The following is a 24,247-nucleotide window of genomic DNA, read 5'->3' as shown; positions in this document are numbered from 1 at the left end:
CACGTCATTGAGTCTTGGTTCAGACTAATTTGAGTAGGTAATGCCCCATCATGGCTTTTTTTAAAAAAGAAAACATTTTAAAGTTTTAATAGCTGCAAAGGTATTATTTCTGTTGGTTTAGTTAGAGAAACTCCCTGGATAGTCTTATATGCTAATCAGCCAAAAACAAACAAAAAATCATCCACTTACTTGGTGCTTTAAGTCTGTAACCACCTGAAAGGATTTGGAAAAAAAAAGTTTTAAATTTATAAACTCTTTGGAGTCTAGGTATGGATACCAAGTTCATACCCCAGTTATTACCATTATTGCTTTAGATCCAGCAGCTTCTTAAAGAAATAATTTTGTGTTTCAAACATTTGTGTTCAAGGAATCATTGTAAACTTACCAAAATACAAATAAAATCAGAGATTTTCAAAATCTTAGTGTAGTTGTACCTAAATGTATGCATATAGGTTACTTTTTATGCTTCATAAAGGAAAAGTGCCCCTTGATTAATATATGTCATACAGATTTAGCATGACAGATTTTTTTGTTTGAACGTAAGAGATTTTGTTGTATTTTGAGTTGCGTCTGAAATGTGATTCCAGGGTCCTAATGTGGAAATGAATTCAAATGGAAATAAGAGAAGTCTTCATTTTGGTTGACTGCTTTTGTTTGAGTTTGAATTCAGTGAGGTTCACTCAACCATAGCATTAAAAATTCCTGTGCTTGAAGCAAAAGCCATGGGAAAATGGGGCTTGTTTATATAGCCCAGAACTTTAAAACATAATAAATATAGTGTTTATAACCTCAATGTCTCTCTCTCCCACTCTCTCCCCTTTTCCCTTCTTCCTTTTCGACTGCTTTTATCATGCTTATGTAAATACAGGAAGCTCTGATGGCAGCTGAAATTAGCCAAAAGAACATTAAAAGACATAAGATTCTGGTAAGTATGTAATTTTACTATTTGAAACATAACTTTACCTTTCAATAAGTTATAATGAGGCTGAAAGTAGTTTGAAAAGAATGGATTCTTGCTACCTTTTGAGAAGTTATTTCAAATGAATTCCCTAACCTGTGAGGTCAAAATAGTTCATTTTATTGAATCAGTTTCTGCTTGTAAACAAGAAACTTGAACAACTGCTAGGAGGTAGTTTTAGGTAATTTGGAAACTGGATTTATAAATACACTTTAAATACAAAGCTTTGCAGTTATGTGTGGGGAAGTTTCTTTAAATCAAAGGTAAAACCACATTATCATGAAATTTATCAAAAGAGTAGTTTCGGGGCTTCCCTGGTGGCGCAGTGGTTGAGAGCCCGCCTGCCGATGCAGGGGACGCGGGTTCGTGCCCCGGTCTGGGAAGATCCCACATACCGCGGAGCGGCTGGGCCCGTGAGCCACGGCCGCTGAGCCTGTGCGTCCGGAGCCTGTGCTCCGCAACGGGAGAGGCCACAGCAGTGAGAGGCCCGCGTACCGCAAAAAAAAAAAAAAAAAAAAAAAGAGTAGTTTCATAAAACTGGACTGCTTCAGTGTCTCTATAAGAACAGGCTCAATTTATTTTGTTATGGTGACTAATCTAGGACATCAAATATATTTTTATTACATTTTGGACATGGGAAAAATATTGTGAGTGAAAGCCCATTTCTTTGCTAACTGTGAAAATGAATGTGCAGATGTAAAGCAGAAAAGAAATGTTATCCTCTGAGTGTTGAAGGGTCCTTAGAGATCATCTAGCCCAAGACCCTAGTTTACAGTTGAAAACTGGAAACTTAGTTATTTATGGCTATTTGGGTTCCAGTGCAAAGTCCTTCTGCCTACACTTTCCCCACCTTAAACTTCTCTTTAAAACTTGCCAAAAAAGCCTAATGCCCAAAGAGTACACAAGCAAAATAGTTCAGAAACTAAAAGGGAGAGAGAGAATGAGAGCATCTTATGTTGTTTTATTCCTTCAAAATTGTAGAGAATAAGCAAGGATTACCTAGAAATGGAGTATTCCAGCCAGTGGAAGAGTATAGTTGAACTAAGCAGGTCAAAAGTGAGATAAGCTTAGCTTAGTCAGTTGTACATTGGGTTTGGTAATATGAAAGTGACAAGTGCATTTTCTGTATATATTATTTATTCTCAACATGCTTGGTGGAGTGAAAGTGAATAGGAGATGATGAAGTTGAGTTGAATATAGACTAAGGCTAGCCTCAAAGTGGAAAGGAGTCAAGACAATGGCTGGGGACTGTGACATCATGGGGAGGTTTTGGGTGATGGTGGGTATTTCGTGTAAGACATTTAACGTGCTTATGCTTAGGGAAAAGAGAGAAAATCAGGTTGAGGTTAAAGGAGCACAGAGCACAGGATGAGTTGGGAGGGAGCATGGACATGGGGAGAAAGGTTAGAGAAATTGACTCTTCAAAAGAGGCGTCTGTTCTCTGAAACTGTAGATACTGTGATATGTGATCTATTTTCAGAGAAATAAAGTTAAGCACCTTTTCTTCACTCCGTAGTTCCAACAGATTTGAAATACGATTTCCTACACAGTCATTAAAGTGAAAGTTTAATAAACTAAGAACTTTGGGTATTTCCCTTCACTTTTGAAATGGGCATGCCCTTTACATTAATCATGCCTGGACATTTTTCTCCTAGGGTAAGGCAGGCAGAGAGAAAAATGGGCTCCTGCCATTTCTGCTATCCAGGAAGAAGCTCCACAAAAAAAAAAATCCAAGTTTTGTTATATATATTGAGTTCAAGCTTCTCATGCAAATGCTTTTAGGTGGAACTAATCTTTCATGAGAGTCATGAGGTGATCAAGCAAGAGGTCCCCCGTCTCTGGTGACACAGGCCACCTCAAATCCTTTCAGGACTAAGGTGGAATAAGTGAATGAGCACGAATCCTGTGAAGCCAGTCAGTGCGTTGCTTTGAGCTCCAGTCTCCTCATCTGTAAACTCGTGTGTTCGAATGACCTGGTTTTCTGAGCTCATTTTCACTTCGATGTTAACTTTAAATATTTCCCTTTCAAGTGATCTGTCATTTCATTTTTCCTACAGCATTCCCTCAGACCTGGGATAGAAGAGACAGGTAGCTCACGTTTTAGGGATGAAAGCACGAGAAACAATTTTCTATCCAGTGACAACATGAAACTGTTGGATCATGTCTGTCTTATCAGAGATTTCTTTGTAGGAAATTTCTTAGAAGAGGGCAGCCTAGGAGCCTTTAAAGTAGTCACGTTTTTTAAAATTGTAAACTCTGAACTTTGTGAGAATACAAGTGTATTTAAATATGCTCAAGAAAGAAATGAGCATAGTTACATAAAGCAAACGAAGATGTATGCACAGGTTCCAGTCAGCGGGCCCACTCAGGAACGGAGACCCAACTTTCCACGTGTTCCGTTAAGTATGAAATTCCTTCATTTCATTTCCCCTAGGACATCGGCTTGGCATATATAAACCACCTGGTGGAGAAAGGAGAGTACGACATAGCGGCACGGTAATCAAGATGTTTTCACAATTATTTGTTAATATAAATAGAATTGAGCCGTGTTAGCGATACGAATAAGTCCTTCTCTACAGTTGACAGACTTTTTTTTTTACATCTTTCTAACAGGGGTTATTTTTGAATAGTAATGCTTTTAACCACAGAATGGATTGATAACATGTTATTTACCCACCTACTGTCTCATTTGCACTAAACGAAAAATGGTTTTCTCATTACTTAATGAGAAGAGTGTCAGAAATCATGAAGAGTCTGATACTTTACCCTTTTTATAAGCTGACAGGTTTGCCTGCCAGTTTCATGAGTGCTGGCAAAAGACCTGATACTCCGGGGTCAGAGACACAGGACCGTCTACCTCAGCAGTAGTCGTGGCCAGAGTACCAGCACTTTCTCTAGATCCCACAGCATGAGGCAGAGAGGCCCAGGCAGCGGGTTGCGTTACAGGAGAGGGACCCTGGGCTTAGGGTGTCTGATTCTTTTATAATGGGCTTTTATAAAGCCTGCTTGCCCTTGTCTCCAGAGGAAGATGTTATTTTTATTTTACTGGGCAGTAAACAAACCTGCCCTGTGCTCCAGAGGGAGACACAGTCTGTGTCCTGTCACCTCCAGGGCTGTTCACGCTACAAGCATCCTAGGAGAGACAGGACAAAAGGGAAAAGAGAGGAAAAGAGACAGGTTTTTGCAGGACAAAAACCTAGATGGTTTATAGTGGTCGTGTGGGTCTGTGTGGGCAGTTCCCCCTCGAGCTGCACAGTGCCACCTGCAGTACTGCATGGCTGCCCGGAAACAGTCTTCAGGGCCACTTTTTGTCCCCTGATTCAGGGAAATGTGTTTCTTTGATGTGTAAATCAGTTTTATTCATACATGAACATTTTTCTGAATTATATACTGAAGTAGGATTCTAATTTTCTAAAGTCTGATTTTGTCGTCCACTATTTAAAGCCATTGAAAAAGTGGTTTCATCGACACATTTGGGTATGATATTTCTTCAAGGCAAGAAGGGTCCCCAGACCAGCAGCACTCATCTGGATAAGTAGGAAACTCAGAACAGAAAAATCAGTGGGGAAACCCCTAATCAAAGTCTTCTGAAAGGGATTCATCTTTATTTATAAGTATTTCGTATTTTCATGATTTCCATCAACTTTGTATATGCAGTCAAGTGAGTACCAGTAATACCTTTATGTTCATTGGCACTTGAAATGGAAATTTGTCAAAGTTCTGGGATGAGAGATTTATCTAAACCACTAGGGGAAATGTCTACTTATTCTGTCTCTGTTTGTTTTCTTTATTTATACTTTCTTTTCCCTGGGATGTTTTTACTGCCAGCAAATGCCAGAAAATTCTTGGGAAAAATGCAGCACTCTGGGAATATGAAGTATATAAATTTAAAGAAATTGGACAGCTTAAGGTAAGCATAGCTTTATTTTTAACTCTAATTTTTGTATGTAGTATATTAACATTGAGATGGAAATAAAATTAATAGTAATCAGTTCTTTATTGGGAAGCGAGCACTATTTCAGCTAGAAAGAAAAACCTGTAGAAATTAGTTACCAAATAGAAATCTGGTTTATATTTTATGTGCATAAAATATATACAAATGTATTACATATATGATATGTTTTCACTTTCTTATGTCCCTCTAATTCCCTCTGTGTTCAGATGGAAGTTTTCATGTTCTTTTTAATGAATGTGGAAAACAGGTATAGTCTCATCACCGTAGATTATAATAAACATAAGGCTTTTTTCACATGTACTGAAGAATTAGTGCATTTTCCAGCGTCTTACTTGCTGGAAGACAAATGGAAAATTTTGACCAGGTAGCTCGAACAAATAATTTTGATATTTCATTTTTTTATCTTTCGTTTTAGTTTACAATATCTAAACTAATCAATAAAGTATTCCTATGTCTGGAGATCTGTTTAAAACATTTTTTAAAAACCTTTCAGTATTTGTGAGCCTCTTCAGTGTTCTCTTAGAATTATGAACATGCTTTTAAAAATTCTAGTTATTCACCTGGCCAGCCCCTTGCCTTGTCCTCTGCTTGCCCCATAAATGTAACTCTTCTCCAGGAGACCCTCAAGGACACTTCTCGTCATGTTTATTGGATTGACCTTGGGGGATCTTCTCCAGTCCTGCGGCCATGTTTACCATGATGGCTCCATCACCCAGACCTCTACTTTGAATTCCTTATCTATGTTGGAAGCGTGTGATGGACATTTTTCCTTGTGTGTACATGCTGCTGAGAATGATCACTCAGATTAATGTGAATCCATTTCCCTCCCAAGTTTGGTCCCTCTCCTTTCAATCTGTGTGTACCACATCACAGTATACTCATTTCTCCATGCTTAATAGCTCAAAACCACTGTCTTTTTTTTTTTTTTTAACATATTTATTGGAGTATAATTGCTTTGCAGTGTTGTGTTAGTTGCTGCTGTATAACAAAGTGAATCAGCTATATGTATACATATGTCCCCATATCTCTTCTCTCTTGCGTCTCCCTCCCACCCTCCCTATCCCACCCCTCTAGAAGGTCACAAAGCACTGGGCTGATCTCCCTGTGCTATGCAGCTAAAGCCATTGTCTTGATGAGAACATCTAACTCACCTCCTTATTCTGTTTTATCTCCAGTTCTTGTCAGTTTCACTTTGTCAGTACCAGTTGGGCCTCTCCTCCCTCTCTGGTACCACTGCCTTAACTCCCGCCTGAACTATTGCAAGGGCCTTCTGGCAGATCTATAGACAACCCTAACCCACAGTTAGCCGTTTAAAAACGAAACGTGCTCCTCTCATTTCCTTCCTGCTCAGAGCATAAAATCTGAATCCCTTTCATGACCCCACGTCACCTTCCTCTTCAGCCTCATCTCCCTCCCGTGACCCCCATCTCACATGTCTGAGCCATGCTGACCTCCCTGCATGCAGAGTGTGCATTCATGGTTCCATGCCTTTGCCCATGCTGTTCCCTCTACCAGGGTGCCCTTCCCCCTCTCTCTTGGCCTGACAGGCCCCTGGCATCTGTCACTTCTGCTTCAGTCTCCAAGATCCACCTCGCCACAGCATCTTGTTTGCCCCTCTCTCAAGACACTTAGCACGCAATATTGCAACTGGCTGTTTAGATACCTGCATATCTTCCCTCTGAAGCTGTGAGCTCCTGGCGACAGTGCCTGGAGCTCTGGGTCCCCAGGACAGAGCATGGCGATTGGTGGGTAGTGCACTGCAGAACCATTTACGGTGTTTGGAAATTCAACACTTAACACAGTGCTGAAGTAGCTAAAAACACAAGGTTTATTTTCCCTTAATTTCAAACGATGATTATGGGTTTTTAAAGGTTGATGTATTCCATTTTAAGGAAGAAAAAAAAAAAGATGAATAGATGACCTGTAAGTCCTTGATTACTTAAGAAGTTGACTTATCATCATTCTCCCTAGTATTACTTAGATTTTCATTAATTCATCAGGAAGAACAGAGAGATAATGTTTAACTTAATCGAGGCAGTGTCTTTTATTCACTCATTCATACATGTAGACACCTTATCTATACTTTTTAAAATGTATTGTAACATGTTATAAGAAGGTAGAGCTTATTTGAATCTTTTCGTAATATTTTTCCAAAGTACTCTGTTGCCTTAAGTTTTTAAAGTAAATGTATATTTTTATATGTGCTGCCTCTTTGGAGTACAGTTTTATTTTGCTACTTTTTAAAGATTTTTTTTTTTTGCCTTTTCCTTCCTTAGGCTATTAGTCCTTATTTGCCAAGAGGGGATCCAGTTCTGAAACCACTCATCTATGAAATGATCTTGCATGAATTTTTGGAAAGTGATTATGAGGTATGACATTCCAACATGGTCAAATTGTTCTCAGTGAAAAATGTTATGAAATCTAGAAAAATGGTACACTGGAGCAGCTGGCTTAAAGGCAGCAGATTTGCAGTTTCTCTGTGGTAGATGAAACTGAGATACATACACTCTGATGACCACTGATGGGTTTTTTTGGGTTTTTTTTTTTTTTTTGCGGTACGCGGGCCTCTCACTGTTGCGGCCTCTCCCGTTGCGGAGCACAGGCTCCGGACGCGCAGGCTCAGCGGCCACGGCTCACGGACCCAGCCGCTCCGCGGCATGTGGGATCTTCCCGGACCGGGGCACGAACCCGTGTCCCCTGCACCGGCAGGCGGACTCTCAACCACTGCGCCACCAGGGAAGCCCGCCACTGATATTTATGTGGACCTTGTTACAGAAAATGTCGAATCCATGGACATTTGGAATATTTTCTTAAAGCTACCTCCTCGATAGAGCTAAAGGGAAAGGACCAAGTGCCATTTGGGGGAATTCATAAATAGAATAGCATCTGCTAATGATGCTTCTACTACCCTTAAAGAATTCAGAACTTTCTAATACTTGAGTCTCAGAACTAAGTTTGTCAAAGGAGGATTGCAGAGAAATTGGGACGCAGGTAGGGGGAAGGGGATTGGAAATGATCTGTTTTGCTTATTGTTTAAGGAGAAAGGTGGTACTTAAACTGCTTATCTACTGTACACGCTGCGCTTTTACATGCATGTTGCGATATTATACTCCCAGCAACACTATACATAGTAATATCCAATTTTACAGAGGAACTAAAAATTAAATAACTTGCCTAAGGCCATCCATGATAGGTATGCCTGGGTTTGATTTTAAATTTGGTGTTTGCACGCACCCAAAATGGATGATAATTTTTTAAGTTTGTTCCTTTAAAATGCATTTGTTCAGAAAGTCTCTGTTCCGTGTGCCTACTGTATTCCAGGAATGTGCTGGGCGCTAAGCATGCAGATGTGAATGAAATGGTGCGTATTTAGCAATAGCTCTAGTCTGAGTCACCCCCAAGCATATAAACCAGCAGTTCTCAACAGAGGTGGATTCCCCCACCCCCACCCCCGTCCCCCAGGGGACATGTGGCAATGTCTGGAGACATTTGTGATTGTCACAACTGGGGAATTGGCACTACAGGCATTTAGTGGGTGGTGGCCAGCAAGGATGCTGCAAAACATCCTACAACACACAGGATAGCCCCGCTATGACAAAGAATGATCTGTCCTCAAGTGTCAACAGGACTGAGTTTGAGGACCCCTTATTACGTTACATGCTGGGTGCTCTAATAAAGCTAGCCACGAAACGTGGTGGGAAGACTCAGCGTTCACCCGCTTCTGACTAGAGGAAAAGATGGTGTTTCTCGTGGGCAGGTTCTAGACAAGGCTGGTAAGCTCTTTATCAGAGCTGGTGCTGAGACGATCCATCAGTCAGGAGATATCGGACCACCGACTGCTGTTCTCCAGTTTCTGTCCAAACTTCAAAGTCTTTCATAAAAGTGGCAGCATCTTAGGCTCCTTATAAAGTTCGGGGACCTAACCCAGTGATCAGTTTTCATTTTTGGTACCTCACTGTATGTTGCAGGTTGTCACTGCCTTTGTACATTCTGATGTTATGTTTTGAAAATAAGGAAGACTTTATTTACAGCTTTTCTCCTTCCCACAAGAATGCGGAGTGGCTTGCGGAAAGGTTAATAGATAGAATGGAAATTCCCTAGCAGTCCAGTGGTTAGGATTCCGCACTTCCACTGCAGAGGGCCTGGGTTTGATCCCTGGTCGGAGTACTAAGATCCTGCATGCTACACGGTGCAGCCTTAAAAAAAAAAAAACCACCAAAAAGAAAGGTTAATAGATAGAAAGAGACAATCAGAGAGGGAATGAGAAAAAGAACTCCTGTGTTCTGAATGCCTACTGAGATACTTTTTTAACAAATAACCGATTCAATTTAAGGAGGAGTAATAATGCAAACACTGTATTTTAACTCTGAGATGGTTTTTAGAGCTTAAGATCCAAAGGGACCTTGAAGATGGTGCACTTTTATCCTGATAACTCGCACACTTGGTCAGTTACTGTCGGCCACGTGTTCCTGGATACGTCAGATTCAAGCATCCTGTCGCCTGTGTGCCCTATGTAGTTCCTTTACTGTCCCAAGCCTGTATTCTTATCATAGGAAGGGACTACGTGCTTTCGGATGAATTAAACTTGAACAACGTATTTCTTTAATAACTGTACAAACTAATGAAGGCAGCATCTCTTCATGCTCTCTTATCACCATGTCCTCTGGTACCATAATCCAGTCTTCCCTACCAGCATGGGTCTGTTCCTTTCCAGGTCTGTACGGAAGAGTCTATGGTAATAGTTTCTGCCATTTTTGCTAGGTGCCAACTGCTAAAGTCTCGGAGCTTGGTTTCTATTCATTTCCTATTCAGTCCAATTCAGCACATCTTTATTTAGAACCTACCATGGTCAACAATTGGGCTGAGTACTTATTTGGATCCAAGAGAAATAAAAACACAGTCCCAGGCTTCAGTGGGCTTACAGACTGACTGGGGAGACACTGTTAATAAGTTTTAAGCAACTAGAAAATAAGACAGGCAGAGCAAGGTGTTTTAAGAGATCTAATGAGAGGCCATCATTGGCCGTAGTTATTGGAAAAGGTTTATTCTGTGAAGACTTACAATGGACTTCTCTTTCTCTCCAGTATGTTCTGAGTACACAGAGTGGCTGTCATAAATTTTCCATCTTTGTACATCTTCCCAAAAGAAAGAAAATTATGAGTGTTCTGTGAAAATGATGGAAAGAGTATGAGCTTTATTTTGAAATACCGAAGCTTAGTATACTTGTCCTGTTTTTAAAGTAATGTAATTTAACCATAAAAAAGCAATTTTATTATTTGTATGACTCTGTTACAATTCATGATTCAACCCTCATTTTTTCAAGAAACTGTTTTAAATCCTGTATCATTAAAGGTGTCTTGTTAATTCATATGTGGAAAACTTTTGACTGAGACTGAAAGAAATAAGCATGACTCAGAGCTTGGAGATGTTTTTTCCTGAATATTTTAGGGTGTCTGCCTGGTCAGTACTATTAAGAAGTTTATAAATAATTTGGTTTGTCATAAGCTCTTATAAATAATTCGCATTTTAGCTTCCATCATTCTCCGTTTCATGTGTAATTTTGAATTGTCACATAATTAATCAGATAGCAGTGTTCTGTAGCAACATTTTTGATCACATATAATGTGGATGAAAATTTTGTGCTATTAAATATAGCACTAAACGTCAGATTAAAAATAAAAATATATGAACAGTATTTTCTTGGAGGTACTGGTTCTTCATAACTTCTTTGTACGGGGTTTCTACTGACATGCATACAGCTTTGCCTTTTAATTTACAGCCTAGCAGAATTATTTTAAATAGTGAAGTTTTGCTTCGTAATATTAATGACAAATGTATAAGCATGTTAAAAATGGGACAATTTCTATGGCACTTCATTTAATGAATAGTCTTTAATCTTACAGAAAGACCCGAATGAACTTTCTGACCAACTCGATATGATGGGCACCAGGGGATTCTCTGATTTTGCCACTGGATTGTAATAGCTCCCTGATTACTCTGTCCTCTAATTAATGATAAAGGCCCCAGGGGTGATTTCATCAGTATTTTTTAGCACATTTATTCAAAGGTACACAAAACCAGTTAAGCAGAGAAAAGCCTAATGTGAAATGGGATCAATGTTTATTTCAGTTTACGTTGGAGTCCTCAGGTTTTTATCGCACAACATGACCTGTCATTTTGTCTTATTTTGTATTAGAAGTTGGCAGTACTGCAAGGCCGTTGCCTGAATCATGGAAAAGAGGAAAAGGAGCCAGGCTTTCTTCTTTTCCTGAACAGTATTACCTCTGGTTTCAGGTCTACTGAGAGCTGCCAGGATTGGGGTGGAAATCTTTTCAGGACTTTTATAAATTGCAGTCTTAAGAAAGCAGAAACTTGATCCAACATATTTTGATTCAGAGAACATTTCAGTGTTCTGGTTTAGTAGTTTTCTGAAATGTATCCTCTTTACTTCGTGACTGTCCTCCCCAAATCTCTCAAGTCAAACTGCAACCATGTTCATATGAAGGAAGGTTGCAGTTTGAATGGAAAATGTGCAGCCTCTTCTGGTCTTTTGCCATCCTTGCTAGGAGTTTCTTTGGCAGAAAACAACTATATTCCTGATTATTTTTGTGATTTTCTTCTCAGCAAATCCTGGTAGTTTATAGAAGCAAATTCCACCACACAATTTTCATTTCTAAATATCATTTTAACCAATTCAAAGTAGTTCATTAAAGCATTTGTCGAGTTATTTAATATAAATAATATGATTTTTTTCAATAATGTGAAGATTTTTACTTCTATTTGCTACCTTTGAAAACATCTACAGTTTTTTTGTTTTTGTTTTTTTCCTAAAAGTTGTCAAGGATCAGTAAGTAAACAGCTCCCCAATACTCTGAGTCACAGGGGCTAAAGTTGAGAATCAGGACGGCACGGCTGCCCAGAACACTGGCCAAGAATCAGCCCTGGAGGGAAACAGGATCCAATCAGGGGGTCTGGAGTTTTCTATCAGAACCACAAAATTTGAGATCGAGAGAGAGTCAGGGTAAGAGCAGGGGACAGACTTGAACCAGTGTCCTAAATCCCCAAACAAAACTAGGTTTTGAGGCATGAGGGGAAGGAAGATAGAGATGATAACTTGTTGAAGGTGGGATGCCGGGTGATTCCACTGTGGAGGCAAAGCCACTGTGTGCTCAGTACTGGCTGTGCAGCTGACTTGGACAGTATCTGTAAGATGTTAAAGATGTTCTCCAAGTGTTACCGCTAGTCCAGAATGAGGAGAGAACAAGTCAGACCTAAATTCTGCCTCTGCAGTGGCAGATGGAGGGACCTGGGGGCCTTGCTTCCTTGTGCATTTCATCCAATCACAAGAGAAAGGATGACGAATGGGGATGCGTATGCGGACATTGTGTGCCTCCCTCACCACCCGTGAAAACTGATGATATGTTTATGGACCAATGTTTTAATCCTAATGTGATCTTATCTGTTTTCCATGAATAGTTTTAGGAATTGTATGAACTCTTTGGATTGTTTTTCTGTTTAAAGAGTGTGCTTCCTCTGTTCTCCCCCTTGGTTAGGGTTTTGCCACACTGATCCGAGAATGGCCGGGAGATCTGTACAACAATTCAGTAATAGTTCAAGCAGTTCGGGATCATCTGAAGAAAGACAGTCAGAACAGAACCTTACTTAAAACCCTGGCAGAATTGTGAGTATATTTTAGCGCTTCTTTTTTCCAAATCAATCTACATGAAAAGTCTTTCCCGTTTTAGATCTGTCAAACTGAATTGGGAGGATGCAGATCTATACTATTTTCCTATACTCACTCTTAGTAAAAATCTTTCGTAAGCCTCCGGTCAACAACGAGAACATAAGGTAAGGAAATTGTGTGAAACTTACAATAGTAATGTCATCTGCTTCCCAGAGGAGAGGAACCCTAGCCAGAATCACTTGGTAGAGGCAGTGGTTCAGCTAGGGAAGGGTGCCAGGTCTTAGACTCCTCAAGCAAATCAGTTTCCCAGTGAGGCGCTGGATTCTGTCATTCTTGGATCTGCAAGTCAGTAAATTTCTCAAACCACAGATTCCTTATCTATAAGATCACAGGTGACAATTCCTTATGGGATGGTTTTCATGAGAATCTTGCATGATACCACTACACCAGTGGTGCAAGGGATGGTTTTTTGTTTTTTTTTTTTTTTGCGGTACGCGGGCCTCTCACTGTTGTGGCCTCTCCTGTTGCGGAGCACAGGCTCCGGACGCGCAGGCTCAGCGGCCATGGCTCACGGGCCCAGCCGCTCCGCGGCATGTGGGATCTTCCTGGACCGGGGCACGAACCCGTGTCCCCTGAATTGGCAGGCGGACTCTCAACCACTGCGCCACCAGGGAAGCCCCGAGGGATGGTTTTAATGAAGTTTCATCATCAAGAGCTAAGTGCAGTGCCTGGCACTGAATTAGGGCTTAGAAAACGGAAGCCTGGTTAATGCTTTTCATATTCATTGGGTGCTTTCGGTGACCGGGCTTTTGCCATATGCCTATGATGCAGAGGTAGATAAGATACACCCATGCCCTCTAGGAACTTCGGTTTAGTGAAACAAGCAGCACACTGCAGTTAATCTCAGAGAGACCATCCCGCTTCAGCCCCTCAACACTCCCCCCGCCTCAGACAACCCGCTCCAGCATCCTCGTACATCTTTTGCCCAAGACCAAGGAAGGTACACCAAAATGGCCTAGAATTTCAGGGCTGCTTAAGACTTTGCACAGAAGGGGACACGTGTGTGGCCTTCTGAGTTGGAACACTAAGGAATTTCTTCTGGAAACTGTTCTAGTTTTCCTTGGATTCTGTAGTACTAACATGGTACTGGTAATACTATTAATTCTGTAGTGCTAAGAATGGATTCCCAGTGCAGTTTAGGTTCTGTTGGCATTTAGGAGCTGGCTTAGGGAATTAAGCAATGTGAAAAACACTGTTTCAACAGGAAAACACATTTAAATTTTATACAACCTCCTTGCAGAGAAGCTTTTGGAATATCACCCCTTTGTCAGCTGAACACTGCTTGTAAGAATTTTAACTGATTTTTCTGTTACTAGAATAAGAATTTCCTTCATGTGGGGTCGTAATTTCTTTGGTAAATGGATTTCTCTAAAACATTTTGAGAGTTTACTTTTTTAAGAAAAATTTTATTAGTTGAATATTGTAAATATTCTAAAATTTTGGTGAGATGGGAAGCAAGGTTCTGAGAAAGAAGTACTTATTGGTCACATATAGTTAAATCCCAAGGAACACTTTTCTAAATAAAATTAGCTTTTCTCTCTAAACAAGTTTTTCAGTTTTCATTAATGTAAAACATGATTTACATGTGTGTATCTGTGTGTTTTATTAGATGTGTTGGTGAGCATTAATGTAAAAACTTTTGTCTCACCAGGTACACCTATGACAAAAACTATGGCAATGCTCTGGAAATATACTTAACGTTAAGACATAAGGATGTTTTCCAGTTGATCCACAAGCATAATCTTTTCAGTTCTATCAAGGATAAAATTGTTTTATTAATGGATTTTGATTCTGAGGTAATGTGTTTCTTTTTTTTTCTAATTTTTATTTTTTGGGTTTTTGTTTGTTTGTTTTGCGGTACATGGGCCTCTCACTGTTGTGGCCTCTCCCGCTGCGGAGCACAGGCTCCGGACGCGCAGGCTCAGCGGCCATGGCTCACGGGCCCAGCCGCTCCGCGGCATGTGGGATCTTCCCGGACCGGGGCACGAACCCGTGTCCCCTGCACCGGCAGGCAGACTCTCAATCACTGCACCACCAGGGAAGCCCTTAATTTTTATTTTTTAAAAATTTTTCTTGGAGTGTAGTTGATTTACAGTGTGTGTTAGTTTCAGGTGTACAGCAAAGTGAATGAGGTATAATGTGTTTCTTATTTTCCTACTGGTAAATTATTTGTGCTGTCCCAAGTTTTTAATAATTAGACATTTGTCCACATGCTGGAGGAGTTGATAAATCACATAACTTGGCTGCATGCTGGTCATGTTCCGGGCCTTCTGACCCTCCCTGGATGTTACTCTAGTAGTCGGCATTGAGGAATCCTTTACTTGATGTGTTTATTCTGTAAAAGCAATCATAATTTGACGTGGAACTTTTGAAGTTGTGTTTGTGTGTATGAAATAATTTTATTTTGGTAAAACCATTCATAGAACTCATAGAAACAGAGAATCTAGCCATATGCTTTAGCTCATTCAACCCTACTAATTGTATGTCCCAGAATTCAAATTTTAAGTAAACTACTTTGATGCATTTGTTGCAGTTTTATTCCTTGGTATTCACAGCTTTAGCATGTGGAGTTTCCACTGGTCTCAGATGATGCTCAGACTGATACATGTGGGATGCATCACTTTATTACAGGACACATTTGAAGAGTGCAGTCAGTGCTTGTCTCAGGAGGGCACCCTACCTCCACAGCTCACAGTGGCTCTTGTAAAGTGATACAGACTGTGTGTTTTAAACAAAGAAAAGTTAATGCAAGTGCTAATGATGGAAAGAAAGAGATTCATACAACACAGTGGTTCTTATTCCAAAAAATCGAAATTTTAGTTAAAGAGTAGAACCCTTAAGGCTCTAAAAGGGTCGCTTGAATTTTTAAAAATTTTATTTTACTGTATTTAGTGGTATTATGTGTTATATATCTATTACGTGCTATATATTAGTCTTCACACGCTTAAACAGGAGCTAAATCCACTTTTTTCTGAAAGATGCTTTTAGCCCATTTTTCATACTGAAGGAGTCAAGTCCCTAGGCAGTACAGATCTAAAAATAATTAGTGCAGTTCCCAGGAAGTTCAGGGGACAGAGGTTCTGCTTTTCTGGAAGAAGATGAAGAGGATGAGAAGCTTATATAGAAATTAATTACATTTTCCCCATATCCAGTCTCCCCTTACGCCGACCCCACTCCCATGTGTCTCAAGAGCCTAGTTTTGCCTATGAAGCTATAGACAAAAGTTGAATGAGCTCAAAATAATTGCTATTCAAGAGCATGGACCCAAGTTAAGGAATCAGAGAACTCTGTAATTAGAAAATAACTTAAGGATAATCTCTTCCAACTTCCTAATATTTCAGAGAGAAAAAAATGTTCGCAGCAGACAGGTAGGCAATGTAATAGCAGAGTCAAGGACAAGACCCAGGTATTCTGTATGAGGCTCAGTCTGGTGGGCTGTCTTCCCACTACCTCTTGCTACAGGCACTGTCTAACTTGTGTTTCATGAATGTTAACGGTGGCTAAAGTCAGTTCTAAAAATCCATAAGCTTTATATCGTTATGAAGCTTCAGCTATCTTTTCTTTTTCTTCTTTTTTTTTTTTTCCTGACTCCTATCCTCTTCTCCACATGAGACCAGCTTCTTGTATCTGTGGAATCTGTAGAGGGACTCAGTCAATATTCAGGTGGCCAGAAGCAAAGCTCATTTTTGTGGTACTGCACACTCTACAGACGTTTTGTATTAGTGAGTCGTAGCAAGGCACTATTTTAAGTCTATGCAAAGCACAGAGACCTCAGATTAAAACACATTTTCAAATGCATTTAGAAATATCTCACTGAAGGACCACTGTAAAGCTAAGAACCTTATCTGTGTAAAATAAGCCCTCTGCCTTTAATGGTGATACCTTATCCAATACATTGTATTCTGTGTTCTCTTTTTTCTATGGCAAATTTCAATGACTGGTTATTTTTTCATATTGCAGAAAGCTGTTGACATGCTTCTGGACAACGAAGATAAAATTTCAGTGAGTGCCTTTTGTTTTTACATGTGTTCAAACAGATGAGTGTCTGGGACCGCTATCGCCATAAAGAAGAGAGATGTTTGTCAGATAATTTTGCAGCTATGTTTGTGTCCTCCTAAACTCTACATTAAAAGAAAAATTTTTCTTTTGTAGATTAAAAAGGTAGTGGAAGAATTAGAAGACAGACCAGAGCTGCAGCACGTGGTAAGCATGACAGTCCTCTCCTTTTGCCCTTTGATTGAACAGGAAGGCAAATCACCTCACAGCATTGGTTTGAGGAGACTGGAGTGAACACTTCGGGTTCACATTCAGACGGGAGGTTTCTGGAATTACATTATAATGCAGCATATGCTCTGAATCCAGATGAGGGATTAATAACAGCTCACAATCGAATTGTGATTAAAAGAAAAACGTTATCGCATTTTTGTGTTTTCAAACTACGCCTGGGAGTAAGCACCTTCCGTTGACTGGAAGAAAAACGCGCAACCTGAAAGTTGAGAATTATGTTTTATAGCCCGGGAAAGCAGCCTCTCAGATAGCTCTGAGGGACTGTTCCAGAGAGGTAGGGGGAACCAGGATATATAGGAGTTTTTGCTGAAGGAAAAAACAACAACAACATGGCGTCAGACATCAAAAGATTACTGCTAATCACACACACACACAGACAGACATCTCAGGTTAATGATTTTAGTGCCTTTCTCTGTATGGGAAGATGGGGGAGTCTGGGCTCGTTCAAATTATTCCTTACACATGCAGCTTAACTATCTCGGGCCACTAAGTGTTTTTCTCCATCCTGAATTCCCCTCAGGGCGCACTGGGGGTTGGGGGTTGGCAAGGAGCTGTGGTGTCTGCGGGCTTGATGGCGGGCAACATTCCTTGTTGACCAGAGTGACGGGCAGGGTACAGTTCACTTCTGTAGTTACCATTTAATATAATTATGGCATAAATTACAGCAAAGCCAGTGCCCTGACCTGTGCTCTGTGGATATCAAGTTCTCCTGCCTAGGAAACACCACACAGCCATTCCGTGTTCAGGACCACAGAGCGATCACAGAACAGAGCCTTGTTTTTTTGTGTCTCACCCTGACATTCCTTGTGCCCGCTTCTCTTGTGTGGTCTTGTGCTGGTGCCAGCAGTCCCCTGATTCTAGATTTCCTTTGCGGGGGTTGGGAGTTACTTGGATTCTCTGCATCGCTGTCGTCATGGGCGTGAAGCAAGACTAGGTGTTTTCCACGTCCTTTCAAAATTATACAAGAGAAGTCTTAAGTGAAAATAGGGATTGTTCCAGGAGGACTGTGGACATCAAATAAGATGAGGACTCTTGTATCTTTGCCCACCTCTTTGCACCCCAGGAGGGGGGTTAGGAAACAGAGCGTTTTATTCTAGTCCGTTTTATGCATTGACGCCTTTGAAGACTCCAAGATAGGAATGTGAGGTATTTTGGGGGTTTCTTTTGTTTTGTTGTTTTTTGCTCAGAGGTTGTACAGATGCTTCTGCCCTTTTGTTCATGATTGGAAATGTCCCGATTACCTGCTGACCCAAGCAAGGTACCTCTGTGCTGGCCACCATTGGATTTGTTTACAAAGCAGTGATTTCTGGCCTCCTTGAGCCATGAGACAGGATTACAGGCAGGAGGTATCTAGCGACAGTGTCATTAGGGCAGTGGTGGAATGGTGGTGGAGCTCACACTGAAGTGGCCCATCTTCCCTGTCAGGCAAGGTAATGTCTCTATAAATCTGCCCTGAAGGTGTGACAGAGCCTTCCAAACCTGTCTGCGCCTCTGGGAAACTGCAGTGTGTCCATTCACACGCTGACCCTGCGCCAGTGTACTGGCCGGAGTCTGCCATCAGATCGTGGAGTTCTGTCTGACTCCCCCCACCTTCTTGCCTGAGGGCAAGGGGAGCAGGTAACCCGAGGAAGGGTTTCTCAGTGTGCTTGTGTCCTGGTTAGGCTTCTTTAGTGACCACGTGCAACAGCGAATGTCAAACCCTGGTGACTTCATTCCCATTCACACCTTCAGGGCCGGTGACGCTCTGTGTTTCTGAAGAACCAGTCCACTCAAGGGGCGAACGCACTTGGTGTGATGAAGTCCCCCCGCCTCACGTAGGTTCTGGGGTGTTTGTGTACGTTTAACATGAACTAGACATTGAATGTCGATTTCTGGCTTCCGCACGGTATATTGATAGACTTGCCTCCAAGTAGAAAGTCACTCACTCACTCCCTTGGAGGTCCATTAACTGTTTCAGACGGTCAGGGAAGGGAATCAGCTTTGAAAGTGGGTTCAGAACACCTGTACTCTTCTCGATTTTTTTACTTTTTGAGGTCACCAGGAGAGGCAGCCTTTCATTGCACACACAGATCTCAGTAAGACTTAAGGAGAGCAGATGCAGAACGTATGGGAATGAATTGAGCGCCTTTGCTACTTGAGTCCTTAAGAACATGCTCTCGACTCTACCCCCTTTTACATAAAGGACGAGAATGTTTATGATCCAGGAGCACCACTGATCAAGCATTTCGTTTCTGAGGCGAAGTAGATGATCGTGATGGTATTAACCACTCCTGTCATTAACAGTTCTGTGGTGCCGAGTACGTGCCAGGCATGGTTCTGAGTGATTTACAAATGGTAACTCATTCAGCTCTCACAACCACCCCAGGAGATTTTTGCAGATGGAGAAACGAAGGCACAGAGGTTAGTGACCTGCCCAAGGTCACATGGTCAGTGGCAGAGCCAGGTCACTCGGGGCCATTCTGGAGAGAATGTCAGCATATCCTTGCTCTCCCCGTGGTGTTCTCCTTTCCACTTTCCCTTCACCTAGAGATTTTTCCTGAAAACTGCTTTTCTGCCAGCCTCTCCGTGGAAGTTGTTTGGAACTGAAAATAGCAGTGTTACACAGGTATTGCTTTTCTTATGTTAATATTCCTGGTTTATTCCTTTGTTCTTTTTAGTATCTGCATAAGCTTTTCAAAAGAGACCATCATAAGGGGCAGCGCTACCACGAGAAGCAGATCAGCCTTTACGCAGAATTCGACCGACCCAACTTGCTTCCATTTCTCCGAGACAGTATCCACTGCCCCCTTGAAAAGGTAAGTCACAGACGCCCCTGCTCAAACACTTCGAGGTGACAGAGTCATCACTGTTGGTAAAAGCTCTGGGTTTTCTTAGTCTTCCTGTCTCTGCTTAACCACCCCCGTTCAAGGGGAAGCCTTGCTCTCAAAGCAGTAGGTTTTGCTGGGTATTCTGATAAGAACAGGAGGTCCTATTGGATTCGATTTTGGTGAGAAGCTCAAGTATTTCTGTACCAGGTTTAATTGGAAGAAAGGTTTAATCCAGGGTCTAGGACTCAGTCAACCATAAAACACTGTCGGGAGTCTGAGGCAGTTTACCAGCATCAGGATGGGACCTCAGAGTCAGCCTGGGACGGGGACGCGGACCGCCCCAAGCCGGAGGCAACTGCCCCAGCTGGGACTCAAAGTCGGTAACGTCAGTCCTACACCCCCTCTGCTTTAAATACCCACCTTACATATTTTTGTATTTCTCTCTCCCACTACATTCCATTATAGTTTTAATAGATATAATTACTAGTCTCTCCCACCATCCTATAAATTCTTCAAGGATAAGGAGTTTGTCTCACTCATTTTGATAAACTCAGTAGCTGGCACACATTAGACACTAAATGTTTTTTGCATCCTGACCGAGTTAGTGAATGGATAAATTGATACACACGAGGTTCTAGTTAGGGCTCAATATGAACTAATAGGTGTTATGAGCCTGCTGTTTCAAAATAAACTATAATACTTACTATGTATGTACAAGAAACTGGCCGGTAGAAGACCATCAGTTTCGTTTCCCATGGTTCTTCAGACCATCTGGAATACTCGCTACCACCTACAAGTGTCTTACTAAATTCAGATGGCCAGAGAGCAAGTACTTTCCATAGTCACCTGTGTGTATCAACAAAACATACTTATTTGACCCATAAGAGATACGTACTAAGAAGGTGACTGACAAAGCAACTTTTCTAGTTGCTTCCTCAGCCCATGATGTTTGACTTCAAATGTACTGAATCTACTATGAGCCAGTTTCAGCTCAATGCATTCTCAAAGTCTGCAATTACAAAAAAAAATCTTGCCTGCGTATTTGTTTATGAAAGACATTAACATTTTATGTTCGGGCCCTAAGGCTGTTTCTCAAGAATAAATTTGGAAACACATCATCTTAAAAAAGAAAAGCAAACGTTCCTCTCTTTTCTCCCTTTAGAATCTATCATCTAGAAAAAGAGGGAGAATCTTACTCTTGGAGTGCCCGTTTGTTTTTGTCTCACTTTTGGAGGAAACATCGTTTGTTTCCAGGAGGACGTGGCTGTAGCCCGCAGACTCCTCAGCCAGAGCCCCGCACGCAAGCGTGATCAGCACCCACCCAGGCTTCCTTCTTCCCATTCACTGAACACAGGTGCAGAGGGCCCACAGAGATTCCATAACGTTCGTGTCTGGAACACACTTTCAACCCATCTGGTTTGCAGTTTTCCAGTCCGGTAGTGTTCACACTGCTCCGCTCGCAAAGGGAGCATCAGAAAATCTCCACCCCACACATGGTACTTCTAATACAGAGAGCTCACTTGGAGCATTGTGTAGACCTTTTGAGTTTTTCTCTCTGATCTGCTGAGAAGAACCAGTTGCATGTAAGAGAACTCAACACAAGCATCTGAAAACAAGTATGTTTTAAATAGTTCTTTTTTAAGTTATCTCATGTTTTCCACTGAAAGAGAATTTTGAACAAAATGGATTCGAGATGGTAGTGGTGGAAACATGTCATTATAATCAAGTCAATAATCCACATTTTTAGCTTTCATGTTAAAGGTCATTGAGGCATCTTTATAAGAGATTATCTTTGCACCAGACTCCACTGTGGGAAATCTGTATATTTGCAAAAATATACCACTATCCTTGCTCAGGTACCCCAAGCCATCTTAAAGCAGATTTTCTTGACTTTCACTCATTAAGGATCTCATTCCTTTCTCCCTAGAAACAAGAACTCTGTGCACACGTAATCATCTTAGAAACCAATTCCTTTTATGTTTACTTGTAACATGAAAAAAAGCTACCAATTCATAAAAAGCAAAGTAGATTTTCCCTCCATTAAAAGCATCCTACTAAAATATGACACAAATGAATTTATGTACGAAACAGACTCAAAGACATAGAGAACAGTCTTGTGGTTGCCAAGAGGGGTGGGCGAGTGAGGGATGAATTGGGAATTTGGGATTAGCAGATGCAAACTATTATATATAGAATGGATAAATAACAAGGTCCTATTGTATAGCAACAGGGAACTATATTCAATATCCTGTGATAAACCATAATGGAAAAGAATATGAAAAGGAATGTATATATATGTATAACTGACCGACATATATATATATATGTACATATATATATATATATACATATATATACATGTATAACTGACCGACAGAAATTAACACAACATTGTAAATCAACTATACTTCAATAAAACACTTACCAAAAAAAAAAAAAGCATCCTAAACATGCTGACGGTAAAATGAAAGTCATGGGGTACAGATTCACCTGTTTTGTCTAAAGAGAGACTCAGAAAATTTGGTCTCCATTTCTACTGAATATAAAGTTAAGAACTTAAAAAATTTAATCCCCCCTTCCACCCACCCCCACGACATCTCTACTTCAGAATAGTTTATAGATTGTTTAGTCCAAAAGACGTTGAGGTTGTATTTTGGTGTTTGTTTTTATTTTAAATGGGAAGTGTTTAAGGCTTCATGGCATTCAGAGCATGTGGACTCCCTACTGTAGATAATTCAATTCCAACAGAATACAGCTCTGTCTTCTTCATTTCTGGTTGTCTGCCTTTGCTGGGATTGGGTAATCGGTGAGCAAAGGGGTGAAATCTTCAAGAATCCAGGTCAAATTTATTTTGACTTGATTGAAATGCCTCAGTCAATAGCATTTGGCTGGAAAGTTTGTAGAGACTTTGCATCACATTAGAAGCCCTTTAGGAATGCAGTTACCAAAGACCAGAGTTCAGGATTTAAAATCACCACAACTCTTACATTCCAAAATGAATCATAAGTTTTTATGAAACTGTTCATTCTAAAGGAGATACAGGGTGGGTAGGAATTTATAACATCTACAGCAATTTGAGAAGACAATAAACATAGGCTTTTAAAAAAAACAGTATCCCGAAACAGTTTTGGTTGTACTTCATCATGTGTGCTGTGCTTTCATGTTCCTTGTTTTTATTTAATCTCTACAAAAGTGCAGGTCGGTGGATAAAGTCATTTTATACATGACAAGCTGAGTCTTCAGAAGTTGAAAGAAACAACCCAAAGTCTAGAGCTACTAAGTCAAAAGGCCAAGACTTGGAACCTGGGTCTCAACTTCAGGTTCCGTATTCTTTCCTCCAGGATAAGAAAACATTTTTCAGGTTTAAACAGTTAATTAAAATTACAACAGTAACAAAGATATTCCTTAGTACTACGATAATCATGAAAGACATCGGTTCTTAAACTGCTCTTTCTTCTGTAATTTCCAGGTATGGTCATCAGGCACTAGTTTTCATTTGCAAACCTGATTTGCTTATGCCTAGAATAGTTAAAAGCGGAGTATCAGCTTTATTATTAATACCTCAATCTATGATCGCTCTCATATCTAACGGCATTCACAAGGTGGCAGTATTTATGAATTTGGAGGCATAAAGTGGGAGATGCACAGTTTATAAATTTTCCTTAAAGAAATTGAAAAATAAGACTGGATAAAAGATGACAGGGTCTAAGGCTAGGTAGAAATCATCATATAGTCTATATAGTTGGTAAGGTTTCTGTTAGTTAACCCCAAATTTCTAACTCTGTTACTTACCTTTACATTAAATCAGGAGAAGGAAAATTAAAATATTATTTTTGCATCATTTTTTACTCAATTTCTGTTATTATTGTCTTGTCACTTTTTTGTTTTCTATTATTCTCCTTTCCTGAGCTTGTGTGTGTGTGTGTCTCCTGTTGGCTTTAAAAATCTTTGTTTCCCTACTCTTTTCCTCTAGAGGGAGCTCTATGGCTCAGGAACATTCAAGAATCTAAAATAAGAAAACATGCTTTTATGCTTTACTTGTGTCAGTAATAGAAAAATTCTGTGTGCCAGAAATTTTTTTCTACACTTTACTCGAAAGTCCAGAGACTTCTAGAGTCTCTACTTTCTCATATATGAGAAAAGGGTTATTCAAAATACTGTTAGGAACTCGTCATAAAACATTTATAAATCTGTGAAGTTCAAATTGCGGAGACCCAGATTACCTCTGAGCTTGGTGTTACACATCTGCCTGTCTTCCAGACCACTCTTGACTCCAGATCAGCCTTCAGACATTTCTTCCCACATGAATGGTCATTTTTGACAGTCCAGCAGTGATGAAAATGGGCTACAGTCTACTCTAACAAGGTAGCCACTAGCCACATGTGAGTAATTGAAATACGGATAGCGAGGAATGGAAGTTTTAATTTAAATTTAAAGAGCCACCTATAGCAAGTGGCTATCTGGGACAGCTCAGGTGAACCTTCAGGCCACAAACT

General features: G+C 40.5%; 1 protein-coding gene across 1 annotated transcript in view; it reads left to right on the top strand.

Annotated features, from left to right (window-relative positions):
• The window catches only part of VPS41 (VPS41 subunit of HOPS complex), a 187,649-nt gene that overhangs the window by 144,406 nt on the left and 18,996 nt on the right, over positions 1–24,247 (top strand). The window contains exons 14-22 of the mRNA XM_024750657.1: positions 869–925; positions 3,393–3,454; positions 4,787–4,868; positions 7,190–7,282; positions 12,467–12,594; positions 14,309–14,453; positions 16,618–16,659; positions 16,810–16,860; positions 19,602–19,739. Coding sequence (XP_024606425.1) covers positions 869–925; positions 3,393–3,454; positions 4,787–4,868; positions 7,190–7,282; positions 12,467–12,594; positions 14,309–14,453; positions 16,618–16,659; positions 16,810–16,860; positions 19,602–19,739 — 798 coding nt within the window. The remainder of the gene's footprint in view (positions 1–868; positions 926–3,392; positions 3,455–4,786; positions 4,869–7,189; positions 7,283–12,466; positions 12,595–14,308; positions 14,454–16,617; positions 16,660–16,809; positions 16,861–19,601; positions 19,740–24,247) is intronic.

Source organism: Neophocaena asiaeorientalis, unplaced genomic scaffold (assembly GCF_003031525.2).
Source record: "Neophocaena asiaeorientalis asiaeorientalis breed wild unplaced genomic scaffold, Neophocaena_asiaeorientalis_V1.1 scaffold60, whole genome shotgun sequence".
Taxonomy (NCBI): domain Eukaryota; kingdom Metazoa; phylum Chordata; class Mammalia; order Artiodactyla; family Phocoenidae; genus Neophocaena; species Neophocaena asiaeorientalis.
This window is presented reverse-complemented; position numbering and strand designations above follow the sequence as displayed.